The sequence below is a fragment of the Euprymna scolopes genome, chromosome 44 (assembly GCF_053919585.1).
Source record: "Euprymna scolopes isolate OS-2025 chromosome 44, ASM5391958v1, whole genome shotgun sequence".
In the NCBI taxonomy this organism is placed as follows: Eukaryota; Metazoa; Mollusca; class Cephalopoda; order Sepiida; family Sepiolidae; genus Euprymna; species Euprymna scolopes.
This window is the reverse complement of record NC_136525.1, coordinates 16658871-16682035: the sequence shown is the minus strand read 5'-3', so window position 1 is coordinate 16682035 and position 23165 is coordinate 16658871. Positions and strand designations below refer to the sequence as shown.

Below are 23165 nucleotides of genomic sequence, written 5' to 3'. Positions count from 1 at the left end.
CATTTTTTTTTGTTTTTTTCTTTTTGTTTTTTTTTTTGCTATGGATAAAAAATAATATAACACTTACCTTTTGTAAAACAAATATATTTTTATTAACGAACTACACAGACTAGAGTTAATAAAATTAATTTTAACGTCTTCTGTTGGCACTTATGTATCTAAAGATAATGTCGCTTACAGGCCTCCATACTTTTTTGAAAAAAGGCGCAAAACATGAGGATCACCCTCTATCAATCGAAATAATAAAATCAAAATGAATTTTTTTCGGCCGATTTTGGATTTATAATTTTTATTATCTCAATATGAATATATTTATTATATTATTATCTCTTATACGAATATATATGAATATTATCTCTTATTATATTTATTATATATATGAATATTATATATATGAATATATTATATATATGAATATATTATATATATGATATATTATTATATTATTATTTTATTATATATTATTATATTATATATTATTATATAATATTATTATATAATATTATATTATATATTATATAATATTATATATTATTATATAATAGTATTATATAATAATATATATTGTTATATAATATTATTATATAATAATATATTATTATATAATAATAGTATATACTAATATATTATTATATAATAATATTATATAATAATAATATTATATAATAATAATATTATTGTATAATATTATTATATTATATTAATTATTATTATATTATTATATTAATTATTATATCATTATTATATATATGAACATATTATATATATGATATTATCTCTTATTATATTTATTATATTATTATATTTAGTATATTATTATCTCTTATATGAATATATTTTCTTATTATTGTAAACATGTTATTACAAAAATCTGTTTAAACTTCATATCGCGTAATATTTGAATTTAAAACTTTTTAAAAATATTTATTTTTTAAAATTGTTTTTTATTGTAATTCAAATAATTATATCACTGAGAAAAAAATTATCAAGAAAAAGTGTTTTTTTTTTTTTTAACATAATAATATTGATTTTATGTCCAATTTTATTTACGACTTTAAGGTAACTGAAATAAATAATAGGATTTTATATGAATATAAAAAATAACTATTTTTTTAATTGATCTTTTCAGCTTTAAAAAATTTTTATCGACTGACGTTTATTTTGTTTAGTTTTTGGACCATGAAATATAGGTGGGGTAGAACACCTAAAAGAAAAATATATTTCCTCTAATATATTTAACAAAACCTACTTTTATTATGTAAGTTTATTTGATAATGAATAAATACAAAAATTTCAGGAAAATATGACTATTATTTGATTTTTGCTAGATTTTTAAAACATGGATATGGCTACGGCTTAAAAAAACATCACTACATAGTCGATAATGTAAACACGATTTTTGTCTCACATTTTCATTATTTTTGTATGCTATAAAAAAAATTTTTTTTTAAATATTAGCAGTGTATCTGAAGCTTTTTCTTTTAAATGGTAAAATACAATTACATCGTGTTACATATAGGGGGGGGGGGTTTAAAATTATGGTGTGTGTTGGAGGTACCTAAAGAGCTACTGCCATGAATTAAATCAAGAATTCCATACAAATTTCTATGCAGATTCCCTAATTTAGTAAGATTTCAGAGTTTGATAACATACACCTGAAGAAGGCCGGTGGTTACATTAACCGAAACATTACATTAGGCTGGTTCATCTGCTATTAGTTTCTCTATCTTACGCAGAGTTCAAAAGAGAGTCGCCAGCCTAAAAGGTCCCACACTATCAGCTAGGCATCAATCTCTGTCCCATCGATGAAATGTTGCATCCCTTTGCCTGTTTTACGAGTATTTTAATGGCAGGTGCTCCGACAAGCAACAAGCCCTCGTAGCCTCCTCGAGTTAAATACCTCTGACAAACCCAACAAGCAGCTAAATCTTACCCCTCCACAGTAGAGATCTCTAGATGCCAGAAAGGGGTCTACTCTAATAGTTTCTTTATTTGGACTACTAGACTTAAAAATTTGCAAGGATACTATGTAGGGAGTTGAGCAGCAAGATGTCTGTTCACATTACACTTGGACGTTCAAGTGTAATGTAAACAGACATCTTGCTACTCAACTCCCTACATAGTATCCCTGCAAATCATGTACGAGATAGTAGCCCCCTACACCAAAGTGGCACTGTGCCTTGTTTGGGGTGAAAATGTAATAAAAAAATAACACTAAAGACCGCTCCAGAAGATATCTCACTACTGATGCAATTCTCTATCTATATAAAAGCCAAGTACATCCAAGGATGGAATACTGTTGCCATATCTGGGCAGGAGCTGCTAAAAACAGCCTATCCTGCCTTGACAGAGTACAAAATAGACTTCGTGGCTTAGTGGGGGATGCCCTTTTCTCTTCCCTGCAACCTCTCTCCCACAGAAGAGACGTTGCGAGCCTATCCTTGTTTTATCGTTATTTCCATGGCAGGTGCTCATCTGAACACCAATCTCTGGTCCCCTCTCGCCAGTCTTTCACAAAAAACACCCGTCTAGCTGAATCCACTGTGAAAAATTTCCCCCACTCTATATCTGTGCCTAAATCAAAACGCGGATTCCATGAACAAAGCTTCTTTCTTAGAACTGCACGCCTGTGGAACTCTGTTCCGTCTGCCTGCTTCCCACCGGACTACAACTTGGATGTGTTCAAGTCCAACGTTAACAAATTCCTAATGAACCGCCCCCTTAATTAAACACTTCATCAAATCTCCACACTAACGTAATGTACTTGCAATAACCCTTATCTCTGAGTGGCTTCCGGGCCTTGATAAGTGGTGATCACTGTGTAAAAAAAAAAAAAAAAAAAAAAAAAAAATGAGAACAATAGTCCGAAGAATCCAAATAATGTGAAGAATACAAGAAGTGGTCTCACAAATTTATCAATATAGCAAAAAAATATACAGGATAAAACGATAAAATTGTCGCCGTAAAAAAACAAAACAAAACAAAACAAAAAAACAAAAAAAAAACAACACTACAGCTTTATTTTAAAACTCTTATTGAAAAAATCAATTCAGGTAACTTTATTATGTAGTAGAGTTGCCATTCTATGCAGTCGCTTTCAGCCTCAATTATCGCCTCAATATGGGTCCAGAACTGGGAGCATGCCTTTTCTACAAGCTCCAGCAAGAGATCAGTGAATACTCAATGGATGGCAGCGATCAGGCTGGCTTTGATGTTGTGAGAGGTCATGTTGGTGATGTTCTCGACGTATGACCAAATGGAGTAGTTCAGCGGGTTCAGGTCGGGGGAGGAGGGGGACCAATAAGAGAAGGGTACAAACTCGTAGCACTCCTTCTGAAGCCAAGTTTGGGTCTCTTTGGACTTGTGGGCCAGCACCACACCCAGGGGCTGCCAGCGACCACCTGATGGCACTAGGGGATCATCACACCCCTCAGCACATCCAGGTACACTTTGGTGTTGACTCTCAAGCTGACTTCAAAGATGTGAAGTGGCATGATGTGGCTCTCACTTGAAACCACACCATGGTTGGAAACTTTGTTGAGCTGTGCCCTCAAGTGTTGAACTATTCAGATTTACATTTTGAGGGTGCTGGCAATGGTCCTGTTGTCATAATTTGGATTGGTATAGAACACTAGTTGTACAGCAGCGCATCTCCAATCTCGCTCGTTGAATATTGTGTCACTTTCAGACCTGATAGAAGGCTCCTATCGCTCTCGGGATTTGTACATAACTGGCCAACTAGTAAATGGTCTGCAACAAAAAAAAAAAGAAAACCAATTTTCATCAAACGGAAATGGAATCATGTCGTCTTTTCTAGTGCGACAATTTTATCGTTCCACCTTGTAGATATGAAAAAAAGTAATTGGAGAGAGAGGTGTGTGTATATATATATATATATATATATAAACTAGAAAAAGTACCCGTCGTTGACTGGGTTCAAAAACAGCCTACAGAAAATGGACTCTGATTTATGAAAGTATGATAGGTTATGAAAAAGAAGGGTTGTAAAGAGATAGCTTCGAATTTGGGGGTATCAAAACCAAAGCAAAATATGATGAATGTAAAAATAAAATAGATATACCCCATAATTTATTATACCATACCTGTTCACACTGAAACACTTATCACAATATTCTGTGGATCTATATTAAAATACCTTGTTAAACTTTGTGACATATTTCCATTCTATGGAGGTCAGGTACGAACGAACACCCCATAATTTTATTATACCATATTTCTCCAAACTGAAACATAATTATCGAAGTATACGTACGCATATAGATATGAAAAGTCTTTATTAAAGTTTGTGCCTATTTCCATTCTATGGAGGCCAGGCGCGAATGCAGACCCCACAATTTTATTATACCATCCCTATTTATGTTAAAACATACTTATCAAAGTATTCTTATGTAAATCTATATCAAAAACACTTGTAAACGTTTTTTTTTTTTAAAATTTTTAAACGCAAATTATAATGATTCAATAAAATTAAAAAGCCTTTATTCAACTCAAGGATTTTTTATTATTCCAAGTAAGGCAAAGAATACTTTAGAAATTTTTATCTCCTTATCCTATAGCATCTACCATCTCTTCAGAGGAGACAATATTAGCAAATAGATATAATTCACCCTATTTCCTAAAGTCAGTTAGACATGGAAAATCATAATCAAAAATTGATTAAATAGAAGTCACAAAGTAGGGGAAATTGAAGAAAAGGATATAAAGGTTTAGTTCCAAATTGTGCGGTAAAATCCAAGGTAACTGTCCTTTAAAGCAGTGAGGTAATGAGATCCAAGCTGTAGATTGTGTAATCCACATCATAGAGTAGAAATTCAAGTTATTTGGAATAATAAAAAATCCTTGATTTAAATAAAGTTTTTTTAAATTTCATTGAATCACTATAATTTGCTTTATTTGCTCTATCCTGTATATTGAGCAATTCCTATTTAGATGGGATAATACGTAGAATATTACGACCAGTAATATTTTGTAAATCTTATAATCAAAGTTTTCCATACCAGCTGATTGTTGGATAAATCTATTCGAGAGAATATATATATATATATATATATATATATATAATGCGTATGTATGTAATTTTATTTTTATTTTCAGGCCAACATTGGTCAAGATGAAGATTTTTCAGCCGCTCGCAAAAAAGCCGAATCCCTTGGAGCTGTGAAGGTGAGTAACACTCCAGTTATTTTTGTTTTGTGACCTTTGACCTCTGTCGAGTAGTTATTGTCATTTTTGAAATGCCTCGCTAAAGTCTTCCACCCCATCACCCGTACATCTCTTTCTCCGTGCAATTTCTGTTTTTCTGACCTCCTCCCACTTTGCTATGCACCCAAATGATATCACCATCTTCTATTTATTTTCCTCCCCACGAGGGGAATTAGACAAAAGTTCAGATTTTTATGTGAAGAAAATCTCGTCTCACACCACTCACCAACCCCCATCCCCAAAAAGTATCACTCTCGAATAGAACAAAAAATTAAAATTGCCTCAGTCGAGAACGGAAAAAATGGTGCTGTATCAGAACAGATACTACACTTTGTTCCTGTTAATGAGTTAACTAGGTAGGGGAGAATAATTGTGTTGGCATTTCAAAATTAAGGACTCTTGTCCTTAAAAAAAAAAAAGGTTATAGTCAGCTAACATACTTCCTAACTTCCGGTGTGTCAGTTCCTTCGCTTTTTTTCTCTCACGCCTATATCTCCTCTGTTTATATACTCTTTTATGTTTTTTCGATCGTTCTCTTTATTATTATTATTTAATAATCATTGAAAAGTTTTTTCGATCTTATTTTACTGAAGAATTATTGAAATTAATTTTTTTTTTATTAAGAATTATTAAAAACATTTTTGCTCTTTTTTTGTTTTTTTAAAGAATGATTGAAAACACTTTAAAATAGTTAAAAACTATTTGGGGAATATTATGTATTGGATACATATTTGAAATTTTGTTTTTATTTCAATAATTTTATTATTCTTTTATAAACATATATTTATTATATAAATTCAAATAAAATCTTTTATTTTAAACAAAAAAAATATGTTTTGATAATGATGATCGTTCTTTTTATTATTATTATTACTATTTAATAATCATTGAAAAGTTTGTTCGGTCTTATTTTACTGGAGAATTATTAAAATTAGTTTGATAGATCCTGAACTGTCATCTAAGCTTAAACCTCTGTCCCATCGCCGAAATGTTGCATCCCTCTGCCTGTTCTACAAGTATTTTAATGGTGAATGCTCTGACGAACTATAAGCCCTTGTGCCCCTTCGACATAAATACCCTCAGCAGACATGGCAGACGGCAAAATCCCACTCCTACACAGCAGAGATCCCTAGATATAAGAAAGCCTTAAACTCTAATAGTTTCTTTCTCAGAAGTGCTAGACTTTGGAACTCCTTTCCGGGTCCCTGCTTTCCCAACTGTACTGACATGCAGAAGTTCAAGTGTAATGTGAACAGACATCTTGCTATTCAACTCCCTACATAGTATCCCTGCAACTTATGTCCCCGATTGTTTGGAGTGAAAATGGAATTTAAAAAAAAAAAAAAAAAAATTCAAATCATGAGAACAAACGTAGTACAACACTTGGTCGCGCCCATGTCTCTCTACTAGGTTCTTTTGATCACATCCTCATTCATAAACAACATGTCACGCCAAAAGAGTTTGTGATTTTGTCGCCACATCCCTAATCTATACTCTTATAAATTTGGTTTTTGTGTATTGATATTCATATTAAAAACCCTTTTTTTTTCTATTCATCAATAATATAAATCTCACCTGTCTGTTTAAATGTATGTATGTATGTATGTATGTATGTATGTCTGCTTAAAATTTTCTACAGGGGCCACAGTTTTTCACGAGATTTGTATCATTTTTAAGCTTGACCCTTCGGACGAAAAATATTGAAAGATTGGCTTAAAACAAACTCCTTCACTCTCAACGGGGCACTTTTCTACAAGGAAGGGTAACTTTTTTCGTCGATGTTTTCGAAAGTCATCTCCTCTTTTCGATTGACTAGCCTTAATTTAAACCTTTGTCACTTCTGGTTTGGCAATGGACGCAACAGCAAAAACGTCACTTTTTTTTCACGTTCTTTTCCTCCTTCATGGTACGGGTTCGAGCCAGCCTGCCTTCTACCACTTTTTTTGTTTTTGCTCAACACACACCTTCAAACACCCAGGCAACGGCGGGCACTCAGACTAGTCTATAATATAAAGGGCAAAAACCTGTTTAAATGTATGTATGTCTGCTTAAAACTTTCGACAGAGGCAATGGATTTTCATGAGATCAGTATAGTTTTAAATCTTTCTACAGGGAGGGGTAGCAAAAAATCGTTTGTTCGTGAGAATTTAGCCAAACACGCATGCACAAAAAACGTTCTTTTTTTAATTAGTTTAAATATACAAAAAACCGACCTAACTTCGCTCATGCGGTCATAGACCAGTTGTTATAGTGGCAGCGTCATTGAGATTTTTTTTTTTTTTTAAAGTTTTAACATTGAAACGATCATTTATGCCATTATTTTTTTGTTCGATTCTTTTTTAATTTTTCCATCGCGTTCGCTGTTTTTTTTTTTTTCTGATTTTTTAAAAGAAGTTTTAACATTCAAACATTCGTTTTTCGTTCGCTTATTCTGTATTTTGCATCACGTTCGCTGTTTTTTTTTATTTGTTTTTCCGATTTTAAAAAAGTTATATGTAAACAGTTTACCCCCCCCCCCACACACCTCACCACACTTGGGCAACGCCGGATATCCCCGCTAATCTTCTATAATATAAAAGGCAAAATGGGCGCACGCATTTGTGTATGTCTGCGGAGAGCTTTTTTTTGCAGGGGCTTCTCGTGTCGGTTACTATTTTGGAGATGTTTCTTTATACTTACTAGTTTATAATATCTTTCTTTATACTTCTTAGATTATAATATCTTTCTTTATACTTACTAGATTATAATATCTTTCTTTATACTTCCTAGATTATAATATCTTTCTTTATACTTCTTAGATAATAATATATTTCTTTATACTCCCTAGATTATAATATCTTTCTTTATACTTCCTAGATAATAATATCTTTCTTTATACTCCCTAGATTATAATATCTTTCTTTATATCTCCTAGATTATAATATCTTTCTTTATACTTCCTAGATTATAATATCTTTCTTTATACTTCCTAGATTATAATATCTTTCTTTATACCTCCTAGATTATAATATCTTTCTTTATACCTCCTAGATTATAATATCTTTCTTTATACCTCCTAGATTATAATATCTTTCTTTATACCTCCTAGATTATAATATCTTTCTTTATACTTCCTAGATAATAATATATTTCTTTATACCTCCTAGATTATAATATCTTTCTTTATACCTCCTAGATAATAATATATTTCTTTATACTTCCTAGATAATAATATATTTCTTTATACTTCCTAGATAATAATATATTTCTTTATACTTCCTAGATAATAATATCTTTCTTTATACTTCCTAGATTATAATATCTTTCTTTATACCTCCTAGATTATAATATCTTTCTTTATACCTCCTAGATAATAATATATTTCTTTATACTTCCTAGATAATAATATATTTCTTTATACTTCCTAGATTATAATATCTTTCTTTATACCTCCTAGATTATAATATATTTCTTTATACCTCCTAGATTATAATATCTTTCTTTATACCTCCTAGATAATAATATATTTCTTTATACTTCCTAGATAATAATATATTTCTTTATACTTCCTAGATTATAATATCTTTCTTTATACCTCCTAGATTATAATATATTTCTTTATACCTCCTAGATTATAATATCTTTCTTTATACCTCCTAGATTATAATATCTTTCTTTATACCTCCTAGATTATAATATCTTTCTTTATACTTCCTAGATAATAATATATTTCTTTATACCTCCTAGATTATAATATCTTTCTTTATACCTCCTAGATAATAATATATTTCTTTATACTTCCTAGATAATAATATATTTCTTTATACTTCCTAGATAATAATATATTTCTTTATACTTCCTAGATAATAATATCTTTCTTTATACCTCCTAGATTATAATATCTTTCTTTATACTTCCTAGATAATAATATATTTCTTTATACTTCCTAGATAATAATATCTTTCTTTATACCTCCTAGATTATAATATCTTTCTTTATACTTCCTAGATAATAATATATTTCTTTATACCTCCTAGATTATAATATATTTCTTTATACTTCCTAGATAATAATATATTTCTTTATACCTCCTAGATAATAATATATTTCTTTATACTTCCTAGATAATAATATATTTCTTTATACTTCCTAGATAATAATATATTTCTTTATACTTCCTAGATAATAATATCTTTCTTTATACCTCCTAGATAATAATATATTTCTTTATACTTCCTAGATAATAATATATTTCTTTATACTTCCTAGATAATAATATCTTTCTTTATACCTCCTAGATTATAATATCTTTCTTTATACTTCCTAGATAATAATATATTTCTTTATACCTCCTAGATAATAATATATTTCTTTATACCTCCTAGATTATAATATCTTTCTTTATACCTCCTAGATTATAATATCTTTCTTTATACTTCCTAGATAATAATATCTTTCTTTATACCTCCTAGATAATAATATATTTCTTTATACCTCCTAGATAATAATATATTTCTTTATACTTCCTAGATAATAATATATTTCTTTATACTTCCTAGATAATAATATATTTCTTTATACTTCCTAGATTATAATATCTTTCTTTATACTTCCTAGATAATAATATATTTCTTTATACTTCCTAGATTATAATATCTTTCTTTATACTTCCTAGATTATAATATCTTTCTTTATACTTCCTAGATAATAATATATTTCTTTATACTTCCTAGATAATAATATATTTCTTTATACTTCCTAGATAATAATATATTTCTTTATACCTCCTAGATTATAATATCTTTCTTTATACCTCCTAGATTATAATATCTTTCTTTATACTTCCTAGATAATAATATATTTCTTTATACTTCCTAGATAATAATATATTTCTTTATACTTCCTAGATAATAATATATTTCTTTATACTTCCTAGATAATAATATATTTCTTTATACTTCCTAGATAATAATATATTTCTTTATACCTCCTAGATTATAATATCTTTCTTTATACTTCCTAGATAATAATATATTTCTTTATACTTCCTAGATAATAATATATTTCTTTATACTTCCTAGATAATAATATCTTTCTTTATACTTCCTAGATAATAATATCTTTCTTTATACTTCCTAGATAATAATATATTTCTTTATACTTCCTAGATAATAATATATTTCTTTATACCTCCTAGATTATAATATCTTTCTTTATACTTCCTAGATAATAATATCTTTCTTTATACTTCCTAGATTATAATATATTTCTTTATACTTCCTAGATTATAATATATTTCTTTATACTTCCTAGATAATAATATATTTCTTTATACCTCCTAGATTATAATATCTTTCTTTATACTTCCTAGATAATAATATCTTTCTTTATACTTCCTAGATTATAATATATTTCTTTATACTTCCTAGATAATAATATCTTTCTTTATACTTCCTAGATTATAATATATTTCTTTATACTTCCTAGATTATAATATATTTCTTTATACTTCCTAGATTATAATATCTTTCTTTATACTTCCTAGATAATAATATCTTTCTTTATACTTCCTAGATAATAATATATTTCTTTATACTTCCTAGATAATAATATATTTCTTTATACTTCCTAGATAATAATATATTTCTTTATACTTCCTAGATTATAATATCTTTCTTTATACTTCCTAGATAATAATATATTTCTTTATACCTCCTAGATAATAATATCTTTCTTTATACTTCCTAGATTATAATATCTTTCTTTATACTTCCTAGATAATAATATATTTCTTTATACCTCCTAGATTATAATATCTTTCTTTATACTTCCTAGATAATAATATATTTCTTTATACTTCCTAGATAATAATATATTTCTTTATACCTCCTAGATAATAATATCTTTCTTTATACTTCCTAGATTATAATATCTTTCTTTATACTTCCTAGATTATAATATCTTTCTTTATACTTCCTAGATTATAATATCTTTCTTTATACTTCCTAGATAATAATATATTTCTTTATACCTCCTAGATTATAAAATCTTTCTTTATACTTCCTAGATTATAATATCTTTCTTTATACTTCCTAGATTATAATATCTTTCTTTATACTTCCTAGATAATAATATATTTCTTTATACCTCCTAGATAATAATATCTTTCTTTATACTTCCTAGATTATAATATCTTTCTTTATACCTCCTAGATAATAATATCTTTCTTTATACTTCCTAGATTATAATATCTTTCTTTATACTTCCTAGATTATAATATCTTTCTTTATACTTCCTAGATTATAATATCTTTCTTTATACTTCCTAGATAATAATATATTTCTTTATACTTCCTAGATAATAATATATTTCTTTATACTTCCTAGATAATAATATATTTCTTTATACCTCCTAGATTATAATATCTTTCTTTATACCTCCTAGATAATAATATCTTTCTTTATACTTCCTAGATAATAATATATTTCTTTATACTTCCTAGATAATAATATATTTCTTTATACTTCCTAGATAATAATATATTTCTTTATACTTCCTAGATAATAATATATTTCTTTATACTTCCTAGATAATAATATATTTCTTTATACTTCCTAGATAATAATATATTTCTTTATACTTCCTAGATAATAATATCTTTCTTTATACTTCCTAGATTATAATATCTTTCTTTATACTTCCTAGATTATAATATCTTTCTTTATACTTCCTAGATAATAATATATTTCTTTATACTTCCTAGATAATAATATATTTCTTTATACTTCCTAGATTATAATATCTTTCTTTATACTTCCTAGATAATAATATATTTCTTTATACTTCCTAGATAATAATATATTTCTTTATACTTCCTAGATTATAATATCTTTCTTTATACTTCCTAGATTATAATATCTTTCTTTATACTTCCTAGATTATAATATCTTTCTTTATACTTCCTAGATAATAATATATTTCTTTATACTTCCTAGATAATAATATATTTCTTTATACTTCCTAGATTATAATATCTTTCTTTATACTTCCTAGATTATAATATCTTTCTTTATACTTCCTAGATTATAATATCTTTCTTTATACTTCCTTGATTATAATATCTTTCTTTATACTTCCTAGATTATAATATCTTTCTTTATACTTCCTAGATTATAATATCTTTCTTTATACTGCCTATATTATAATATCTTTCTTTATACTCCCTAGATTATAATATCTTTCTTTATACTTCCTAGATTATAATATCTTTCTTTATACTTCCTAGATTATAATATCTCCGATTTGAAAATGGACGTCGTCTCTACATTTATTTTGATTGAGTTTTTAAAAAATTTCTGGTTCCCGGTGTTTGTTTGTCTTTTTGTATAAATAAAGCGAAACTGATCGAAGCAAATCCAACAGTCTTTCCTTCCTGGTCGCGGCACGTTTTGAAAGCAGTTAGCTTTGATCAATGTGGGGGAAAACCCTCATATCAGACAATTGCTATTCATTAAGACACTGCCAGAGCTCCATTTTTTTTGGGGGGGGAGCTGGTTTTCCCCAACATCGTGGGGAAAAAAATAAGCTTAATTGGCATCCAGCCAGACGTTCGTTTCTGCACCTGCGTGATTCTTAACTTACTTTTCACCTTCTTTTCCTCCTTGATTGACCCTTCAGATGAAAAATATCACTTTACACTTTGAACGCTTTACACTTCTGTTCGTGTCATGGCGTAGTGATAAATTTTCAGCTTTTCTTTCACTTTTTTTTTCCACCTTTGTGTCACGGGTTTGAGCCTGCCTGCCTGCCTACTAACACATTTTTTTTTCACACACCTACAAAAACTCCAGGTAACGCCAGGCACCCCCCTCTAGTCTATAATATAAATCTCACCTGTTTGTTTAAATGTGTATATGTATGTATGTATATCTGGTCAGGTCATGTCATATGCTACTGGTACAATGTAACCCAGTACTACCTGCCTCATGGTCGGGTCACCGGCAACTAAACTGGTTCCCACACCAGATTTGTTTGGTGAGGAGGGCGGCTAGTCTCCCTGAAGGATTAAAAACAAGACCTTCCAAAGAGCGAATGAACCCTTTTTCGGGGTCAACGGACAACTAGCACCGTGTGTGTTTGTGTGTATGTATGTGTGTGTTGGGGTGGAAAGGGCTCCCGTAAGTCGTGGTGAAGGCGACCTTTCTAGGAGAAGCAAATCTCTGATTTAAAAAATCATAAAGTGGGAGACCAGTACCCGCATTAAGCTAATCTGCAGTTTAATTTGTTGCTGGCTATTTTGCTCTTGCTTGTTGCTGGATCTCAACATTTTGAACCAAGAGAGACTTAGCTGTCGTACAAAGCTAAGACTCTGTAACATCATCTTTGTATAGATACTCCCTCAAGTATTTGGGCCCAAGGACTTTAAGTGTCTGAGGCAGTGGCACTCGTCTGACAAGACGTTGCAGTCATCATATCTGCCTAAAACTTTCGACAGAGGCGATGGATTTTCACGAGATCAGTATCATTTTGAAGTGCGATATCTCGGACGACAAATATCGAAAAATTAGCCAAAAACATTAATTTCTTCACCCTCAACTGGGTAGTTTTCTACAAGAAGGAGTCGATTTTTTGCAAGCCATTTCTGCAAGTCATCATATCGGTTGGATTGACTTTGCCTAATCTTAACGTTCCAAACTTCCGATTGCGTCATGGAGTAGCGGTAAGATGTCAGATTTTCTTTCACTTTCTTTTCTGGCTTTGCGTCAAGAGTTCGAGCCTGTCTGCCTACTATCCTTTTTTTTTTTTTTTTTTTTTGCTCAACCTCTAAACACCCGGGAAACGCTGGGTACTAGGTTAGTTTAAAAAGAAAATACAACTATGTTATATATGAGTCATGGAATTGCATTCATCTGCAAAAAGATCTAGCTAATTTGCATATTCTTTTAAACATTCATTTTAATTAATTCCCTATTAGTTTTTCCGGTTTTCTTATAGGATGATCATCTTTAGTTAACTCTTGCCATACCCTGTCAAAAGTCTTAGATATATCTAGAGCTACCGCTCTGCCCTCCTCCGCTTTGTCCAGTGAATGGTATATACATTCAGAGATTACAGTGAGAATGTCTGCTGTGAAACGGGCTTGTCTAAATCCATATTGTTTGTCAGTCAGAAGTTTAGCATCTGTAAGGTGATGGACTAGAGCATGGTTAATTATGGTCTCAAATATTTTGGCGAAAAGTGGGAGGAGGCTAATGTGGCGATAATTTGATGGGTCAGTTCTTTTTGCCAGAATTCTTGAATACTGATACCACAGAAGCAGTTTTCCAACAGCCCGAAAAGCAAGATTCATTAAGGCATTTGTTGTAGAGTTTGGAAAAAACTGGAGCTACTTCGGCTGAGCACTTTTTTAATAGCACAGCTGGGATAAGATCGGGTCCACATGCTTTTGAAGTGTCAAGGTTTTTTATGATAGCATGCACCTGAGCAGGGGTGATTTTCAGATCGTCTAGCGTGGCGTCTGTCCACAAAAGAAAGTCAGGTAGGGGGTGGCGGGTCCAGTGTGGAGTTTGAAGCAAACCAACTGGCAAGCATATTAGCCTTCTCGGTTGCTGAGCAAACAACCTCGTGATTGTTGGTTAGTGGGGGAATTACGTGTAATTATATTCATGCAGATATCCTACATGATTTATAATTGTGCAATATTTGTGTGAAACGGTTATAGTAAACACAAACCTCTTTCCATATTTAGTTATGCATGCGTATATATATTTGTTTAAAAAATTTTGCCTACCAAACTCCTCTGTCAGTTTTTTTGTCTACAGACATTAAACTTAATATATAGAGTATTCAAACCCATGCGTAACAATATTTGAGCTTTAGTTTGGGAAAATTGGTGCAAAAGTATGAAAATTAAAAAAATTAAATTTGCCAGATGAAGGTTGAACAACAGCATTACGAATATGCATGCATAACGTAATAGTATTGGTTCATGTTTTAATTTTTAGTCTTGAAGCAAACATATCTTCATAGTTCAGGCGTTAACGTCAAAGAAAAAAGTAAATTGTAAGCTAAATGTTTTTGGGTTTCGATTCTCAATGGTGGCACAAGAGTCATTTTTTTTTTAACTTTTGTACTCATTATAAAATCATATATACTGAGTACAATATAATATAATGATAAATACGAAATCTGCATTAATCAAAACATATTTTATGACCGGGCAACGCCGGGCAGCCTGCTAGTATTATATAGATGACACAATTCAGCATTAAATGATATGAAAATGGATGATATGCCGTAAAACCAAATTGTTACGTGTTGGACCTGTAAATATTCTACATGTTTTAATTTTCGCACTATTTCGATTAATATTAATAAATTTCCTAATTTCGATTAATATTAATAAATTTCTTAATTTCGATTAATATTAATAAATTTCTTAATTTCGATTAATATTAATAAATTTCTTAATTTCTATTTAATATTAATCAATTTCCTAATTTCGATTTAATATTAATAAATTTCCTAATTTCGATTAATATTAATAAATTTCCTAATTTCGATTTAATATTAATAAATTTCCTAATTTCTATTTAATATTAATAAATTTCCTAATTTCGATTAATATTAATAAATTTCCTAATTTCGATTTAATATTAATAAATTTCTTAATTTCGATTTAATATTAATAAATTTCCTAATTTCGATTAATATTAATAAATTTCCTAATTTCGATTAATATTAATAAATTTCCTAATTTCGATTAATATTAATAAATTTCCTAATTTCTATTTAATTTTAATAAATTTCCTAATTTCTATTTAATATTAATAAATTTCCTAATTTCGATTTAATATTAATTAATTTCCTAATTTCGATTAATATTAATAAATTTCCTAATTTCTATTTAATATTAATAAATTTCCTAATTTCGATTTTATATTAATTAATTTCCTAATTTCGATTTAATATTAATTAATTTCTTAATTTCGATTAATATTAATAAATTTCCTAATTTCGATTAATATTAATAAATTTCCTAATTTCGATTTAATATTAATAAATTTCTTAATTTCGATTTAATATTAATAAATTTCCTAATTTCGATTAATATTAATAGATTTCCTAATTTCGATTAATATTAATAAATTTCCTAATTTCGATTAATATTAATAAATTTCCTAATTTCTATTTAATTTTAATAAATTTCCTAATTTCTATTTAATATTAATAAATTTCCTAATTTCGATTTAATATTAATTAATTTCCTAATTTCGATTAATATTAATAAATTTCCTAATTTCTATTTAATATTAATAAATTTCCTAATTTCTATTTAATATTAATAAATTTCCTAATTTCGATTTAATATTAATTAATTTCCTAATTTCGATTAATATTAATAAATTTCCTAATTTCTATTTAATATTAATAAATTTCCTAATTTCGATTTAATATTAATTAATTTCCTAATTTCGATTTAATATTAATTAATTTCTTAATTTCGATTAATATTAATAAATTTCCTAATTTCGATTAATATTAATAAATTTCCTAATTTCGATTTAATATTAATAAATTTCTTAATTTCGATTTAATATTAATAAATTTCCTAATTTCGATTAATATTAATAAATTTCCTAATTTCGATTAATATTAATACATTTCCTAATTTCGATTAATATTAATAAATTTCCTAATTTCTATTTAATTTTAATAAATTTCCTAATTTCTATTTAATATTAATAAATTTCCTAATTTCGATTTAATATTAATTAATTTCCTAATTTCGATTAATATTAATAAATTTCCTAATTTCTATTTAATATTAATAAATTTCCTAATTTCTATTTAATATTAATAAATTTCCTTATTTCGATTTAATATTAATTAATTTCCTAATTTCGATTAATATTAATAAATTTCCTAATTTCTATTTAATTTTAATAAATTTCCTAATTTCGATTTAATATTAATAAATTTCCTAATTTCGATTAATATTAATAAATTTCTTAATTTCGATTTAATATTAATAAATTTCCTAATTTCGATTTAATATTAATAAATTTCCTAATTTCGATTAATATTAATAAATTTCTTAATTTCGATTAATATTAATAAATTTCTTAATTTCGATTAATATTAATAAATTTCTTAATTTCTATTTAATATTAATCAATTTCCTAATTTCGATTTAATATTAATAAATTTCCTAATTTCGATTAATATTAATAAATTTCCTAATTTCGATTAATATTAATAAATTTCCTAATTTCTATTTAATATTAATAAATTTCCTAATTTCGATTAATATTAATAAATTTCGTAATTTCGATTAATATTAATAAATTTCTTAATTTCGATTTAATATTAATAAATTTCCTAATTTCGATTAATATTAATAAATTTCCTAGTTTCGATTAATATTAATAAATTTCCTAATTTCGATTTAATATTAATAAATTTCTTAATTTCGATTTAATATTAATAAATTTCCTAATTTCGATTTAATATTAATAAATTTCCTAATTTCGATTTAATATTAATAAATTTCCTAATTTCGATTTAATATTAATAAATTTCCTAATGTCGATTTAATATTAATAAATTTCCTAATTTCGATTAATATTAATAAATTTCTTAATTTCGATTTAATATTAATAAATTTCCTAATTTCGATTAATATTAATAAATTTCCTAATTTCGATTAATATTAATAAATTTCCTAATTTCGATTAATATTAATAAATTTCCTAATTTCTATTTAATTTTAATAAATTTCCTAATTTCTATTTAATATTAATAAATTTCCTAATTTCGATTTAATATTAATTAATTTCCTAATTTCGATTAATATTAATAAATTTCCTAATTTCTATTTAATATTAATAAATTTCCTAATTTCGATTTAATATTAATTAATTTCCTAATTTCGATTTAATATTAATTAATTTCTTAATTTCGATTAATATTAATAAATTTCCTAATTTCGATTAATATTAATAAATTTCCTAATTTCGATTTAATATTAATAAATTTCTTAATTTCGATTTAATATAAATAAATTTCCTAATTTCGATTAATATTAATAAATTTCCTAATTTCGATTAATATTAATAAATTTCCTAATTTCGATTAATATTAATAAATTTCCTAATTTCTATTTAATTTTAATAAATTTCCTAATTTCGATTTAATATTAATAAATTTCCTAATTTCGATTAATATTAATAAATTTCTTAATTTCGATTTAATATTAATAAATTTCCTAATTTCGATTTAATATTAATAAATTTCCTAATTTCGATTAATATTAATAAATTTCTTAATTTCGATTAATATTAATAAATTTCTTAATTTCGATTAATATTAATAAATTTCTTAATTTCTATTTAATATTAATCAATTTCCTAATTTCGATTTAATATTAATAAATTTCCTAATTTCGATTAATATTAATAAATTTCCTAATTTCGATTAATATTAATAAATTTCCTAATTTCTATTTAATATTAATAAATTTCCTAATTTCGATTAATATTAATAAATTTCCTAATTTCGATTAATATTAATAAATTTCCTAATTTCTATTTAATATTAATAAATTTCCTAATTTCGATTTAATATTAATAAATTTCCTAATTTCGATTAATATTAATAAATTTCCTAATTTCTATTTAATATTAATAAATTTCCTAATTTCGATTTAATATTAATAAATTTCCTAATTTCGATTAATATTAATAAATTTCTTAATTTCGATTTAATATTAATAAATTTCCTAATTTCGATTTAATATTAATAAATTTCCTAATTTCGATTTAATATTAATAAATTTCCTAATTTCGATTTAATATTAATAAATTTCTTAATTTCGATTAATATTAATAAATTTCCTAATTTCGATTAATATTAATAAATTTCTTAATTTCGATTTAATATTAATAAATTTCCTAATTTCTATTTAATATTAATAAATTTCCTAATTTCGATTTAATATTAATAAATTTCCTAATTTCGATTAATATTAATAAATTTCCTAATTTCGATTAATATTAATAAATTTCTTAATTTCGATTTAATATTAATAAATTTCCTAATTTCGATTTAATATTAATAAATTTCCTAATTTCGATTTAATATTAATAAATTTCCTAATTTCGATTTAATATTAATAAATTTCCTAATTTCGATTAATATTAATAAATTTCCTAATTTCGATTTAATATTAATAAATTTCCTAATTTCGATTTAATATTAATAAATTTCCTAATTCCTATTTAATATTAATAAATTTCCTAATTTCGATTAATATTAATAAATTTCCTAATTTCTATTTAATATTAATAAATTTCCTAATTTCGATTTAATATTAATAAATTTCCTTATTTCGATTTAATATTAATAAATTTCCTAATTTCGATTAATATTAATAAATTTCCTAATTTCGATTTAATATTAATAAATTTCTTAATTTCGATTTAATATTAATAAATTTCCTAATTTCGATTTAATATTAATAAATTTCCTAATTTCGATTAATATTAATAAATTTCTTAATTTCAATTAATATTAATAAATTTCCTAATTTCTATTTAATATTAATAAATTTCCTAATTTCGATTTAATATTAATAAATTTCCTAATTTCGATTAATATTAATAAATTTCTTAATTTCGATTTAATATTAATAAATTTCTTAATTTCGATTTAATATTAATAAATTTCCTAATTTCGATTTAATATTAATAAATTTCCTAATTTCGATTAATATTAATAAATTTCTTAATTTCGATTAATATTAATAAATTTCCTAATTTCTATTTAATATAATTAAATTTCCTAATTTCGATTTAATATTAATAAAATTCCTAATTTCGATTAATATTAATAAATTTCTTAATTTCGATTTAATATTAATAAATTTCCTAATTTCGATTAATATTAATAAATTTCTTAATTTCGATTAATATTAATAAATTTCCTAATTTCTATTTAATATAATTAAATTTCCTAATTTCGATTTAATATTAATAAAATTCCTAATTTCGATTAATATTAATAAATTTCCTAATTTCTATTTAATATTAATAAATTTCCTAATTTCGATTTAATATTAATAAATGTCCTAATTTCGATTAATATTAATAAATTTCCTAATTTCTATTTAATATTAATAAATTTCCTAATTTCGATTTAATATTAATAAATTTCCTAATTTCGATTAATATTAATAAATTTCTTAATTTCGATTTAATATTAATAAATTTCCTAATTTCGATTTAATATTAATAAATTTCCTAATTTCGATTAATATTAATAAATTTCCTAATTCTTATTTAATATTAATAAATTTCCTAATTTCGATTAATATTAATAAATTTCCTAATTTCTATTTAATATTAATAAATTTCCTAATTTCTATTTAATATTAATAAATTTCCTAATTTCGATTTAATATTAATAAATTTCCTAATTTCTATTTAATATTAATAAATTTCTTAATTTCGATTAATATTAATAAATTTCCTAATTTCGATTTAATATTAATAAATTTCCTAATTTCGATTTAATATTAATAAATTTCTTAATTTCGATTAATATTAATAAATTTCCTAATTTCGATTTAATATTAATAAATTTCCTAATTTCGATTAATATTAATAAATTTCCTAATTCCTATTTAATATTAATAAATTTCCTAATTTCGATTTAATATTAATAAATTTCCTAATTTCGATTAATATTAATAAATTTCCTAATTTCTATTTAATATTAATAAATTTCCTAATTTCGATTTAATATTAATAAATTTCCTAATTTCGATTTAATATTAATAAATTTCCTAATTTCGATTAATATTAATAAATTTCCTTATTTCGATTAATATTAATAAATTTCCTAATTTCGATTTAATATTAATAAATTTCCTAATTTCGATTAATATTAATAAATTTCCTAATTTCGATTTAATATTAATAAATTTCTTAATTTCGATTTAATATTAATAAATTTCCTAATTTCGATTAATATTAATAAATTTCCTAATTTCGATTAATATTAATAAATTTCCTAATTTCGATTAATATTAATAAATTTCCTAATTTCTATTTAATTTTAATAAATTTCCTAATTTCTATTTAATATTAATAAATTTCCTAATTTCGATTTAATATTAATTAATTTCCTAATTTCGATTAATATTAATAAATTTCCTAATTTCTATTTAATATTAATAAATTTCCTAATTTCTATTTAATATTAATAAATTTCCTAATTTCGATTTAATATTAATTAATTTCCTAATTTCGATTAATATTAATAAATTTCCTAATTTCTATTTAATTTTAATAAATTTCCTAATTTCGATTTAATATTAATAAATTTCCTAATTTCGATTAATATTAATAAATTTCTTAATTTCGATTTAATATTAATAAATTTCCTAATTTCGATTTAATATTAATAAATTTCCTAATTTCGATTTAATATTAATAAATTTCTTAATTTCGATTTAATATTAATAAATTTCTTAATTTCGATTTAATATTAATAAATTTCCTAATTTCGATTTAATATTAATAAATTTCCTAATTTCGATTTAATATTAATAAATTTCCTAATTTCGATTTAATATTAATAAATTTCTTAATTTCGATTTAATATTAATAAATTTCTTAATTTCGATTAATATTAATAAATTTCCTAATTTCGATTTAATATTAATAAATTTCTTAATTTCGATTAATATTAATAAATTTCCTAATTTCGATTTAATATTAATAAATTTCCTAATTTCGATTAATATTAATAAATTTCCTAATTTCGACTAATATTAATAAATTTCCTAATTTCGATTAATATTAATAAATTTCCTAATTTCTATTTAATTTTAATAAATTTCCTAATTTCTATTTAATATTAATAAATTTCCTAATTTCGATTTAATATTAATTAATTTCCTAATTTCGATTAATATTAATAAATTTCCTTATTTCTATTTAATATTAATAAATTTCCTAATTTCGATTTAATATTAATTAATTTCCTAATTTCGATTAATATTAATAAATTTCCTAATTTCTATTTAATATTAATAAATTTCCTAATTTCTATTTAATATTAATAAATTTCCTAATTTCGATTAATATTAATAAATTTCTTAATTTCGATTTAATATTAATAAATTTCCTAATTTCGATTTATTATCATTAAATTTCCTAATTTCGATTTAATATTAATAAATTTCCTAATTTCGATTTAATATTAATAAATTTCCTAATTTCGATTTAATATTAATAAATTTCCTAATTTCGATTAATATTAATAAATTTCCTAATTTCGATTTAATATTAATAAATTTCTTAATTTCGATTTAATATTAATAAATTTCCTAATTTCGATTAATATTAATAAATTTCCTAATTTCGATTAATATAAATTAATTTCCTAATTTCGATTAATATTAATAAATTTCCTAATTTCTATTTAATTTTAATAAATTTCCTAATTTCTATTTAATATTAATAAATTTCCTAATTTCGATTTAATATTAATAAATTTCTTAATTTCGATTAATATTAATAAATTTCCTAATTTCGATTTAATATTAATTAATTTCCTAATTTCGATTAATATTAATAAATTTCCTAATTTCTATTTAATATTAATAAATTTCCTAATTTCGTTTTAATATTAATAAATTTCCTAATTTCGATTTAATATTAATTAATTTCCTAATTTCGATTAATATTAATAAATTTCCTAATTTCTATTTAATTTTAATAAATTTCCTAATTTCGATTTAATATTAATAAATTTCCTAATTTCGATTAATATTAATAAATTTCTTAATTTCGATTTAATATTAATAAATTTCCTAATTTCGATTTAATATTAATAAATTTCCTAATTTCGATTTAATATTAATAAATTTCCTAATTTCGATTTAATATTAATAAATT

General features: G+C 24.3%; 1 protein-coding gene across 2 annotated transcripts in view; it reads left to right on the top strand.

The window, feature by feature from the left end:
- LOC145268711 (argininosuccinate synthase-like) overlaps window positions 1–23165 on the top strand; it is a 93938-nt gene that overhangs the window by 16673 nt on the left and 54100 nt on the right. For both annotated transcript variants that reach the window (XM_080124251.1, XM_080124252.1), the window contains exon 3: window positions 5116–5184. In XM_080124251.1, coding sequence (XP_079980377.1) covers window positions 5116–5184 — 69 coding nt within the window. The remainder of the gene's footprint in view (window positions 1–5115; window positions 5185–23165) is intronic.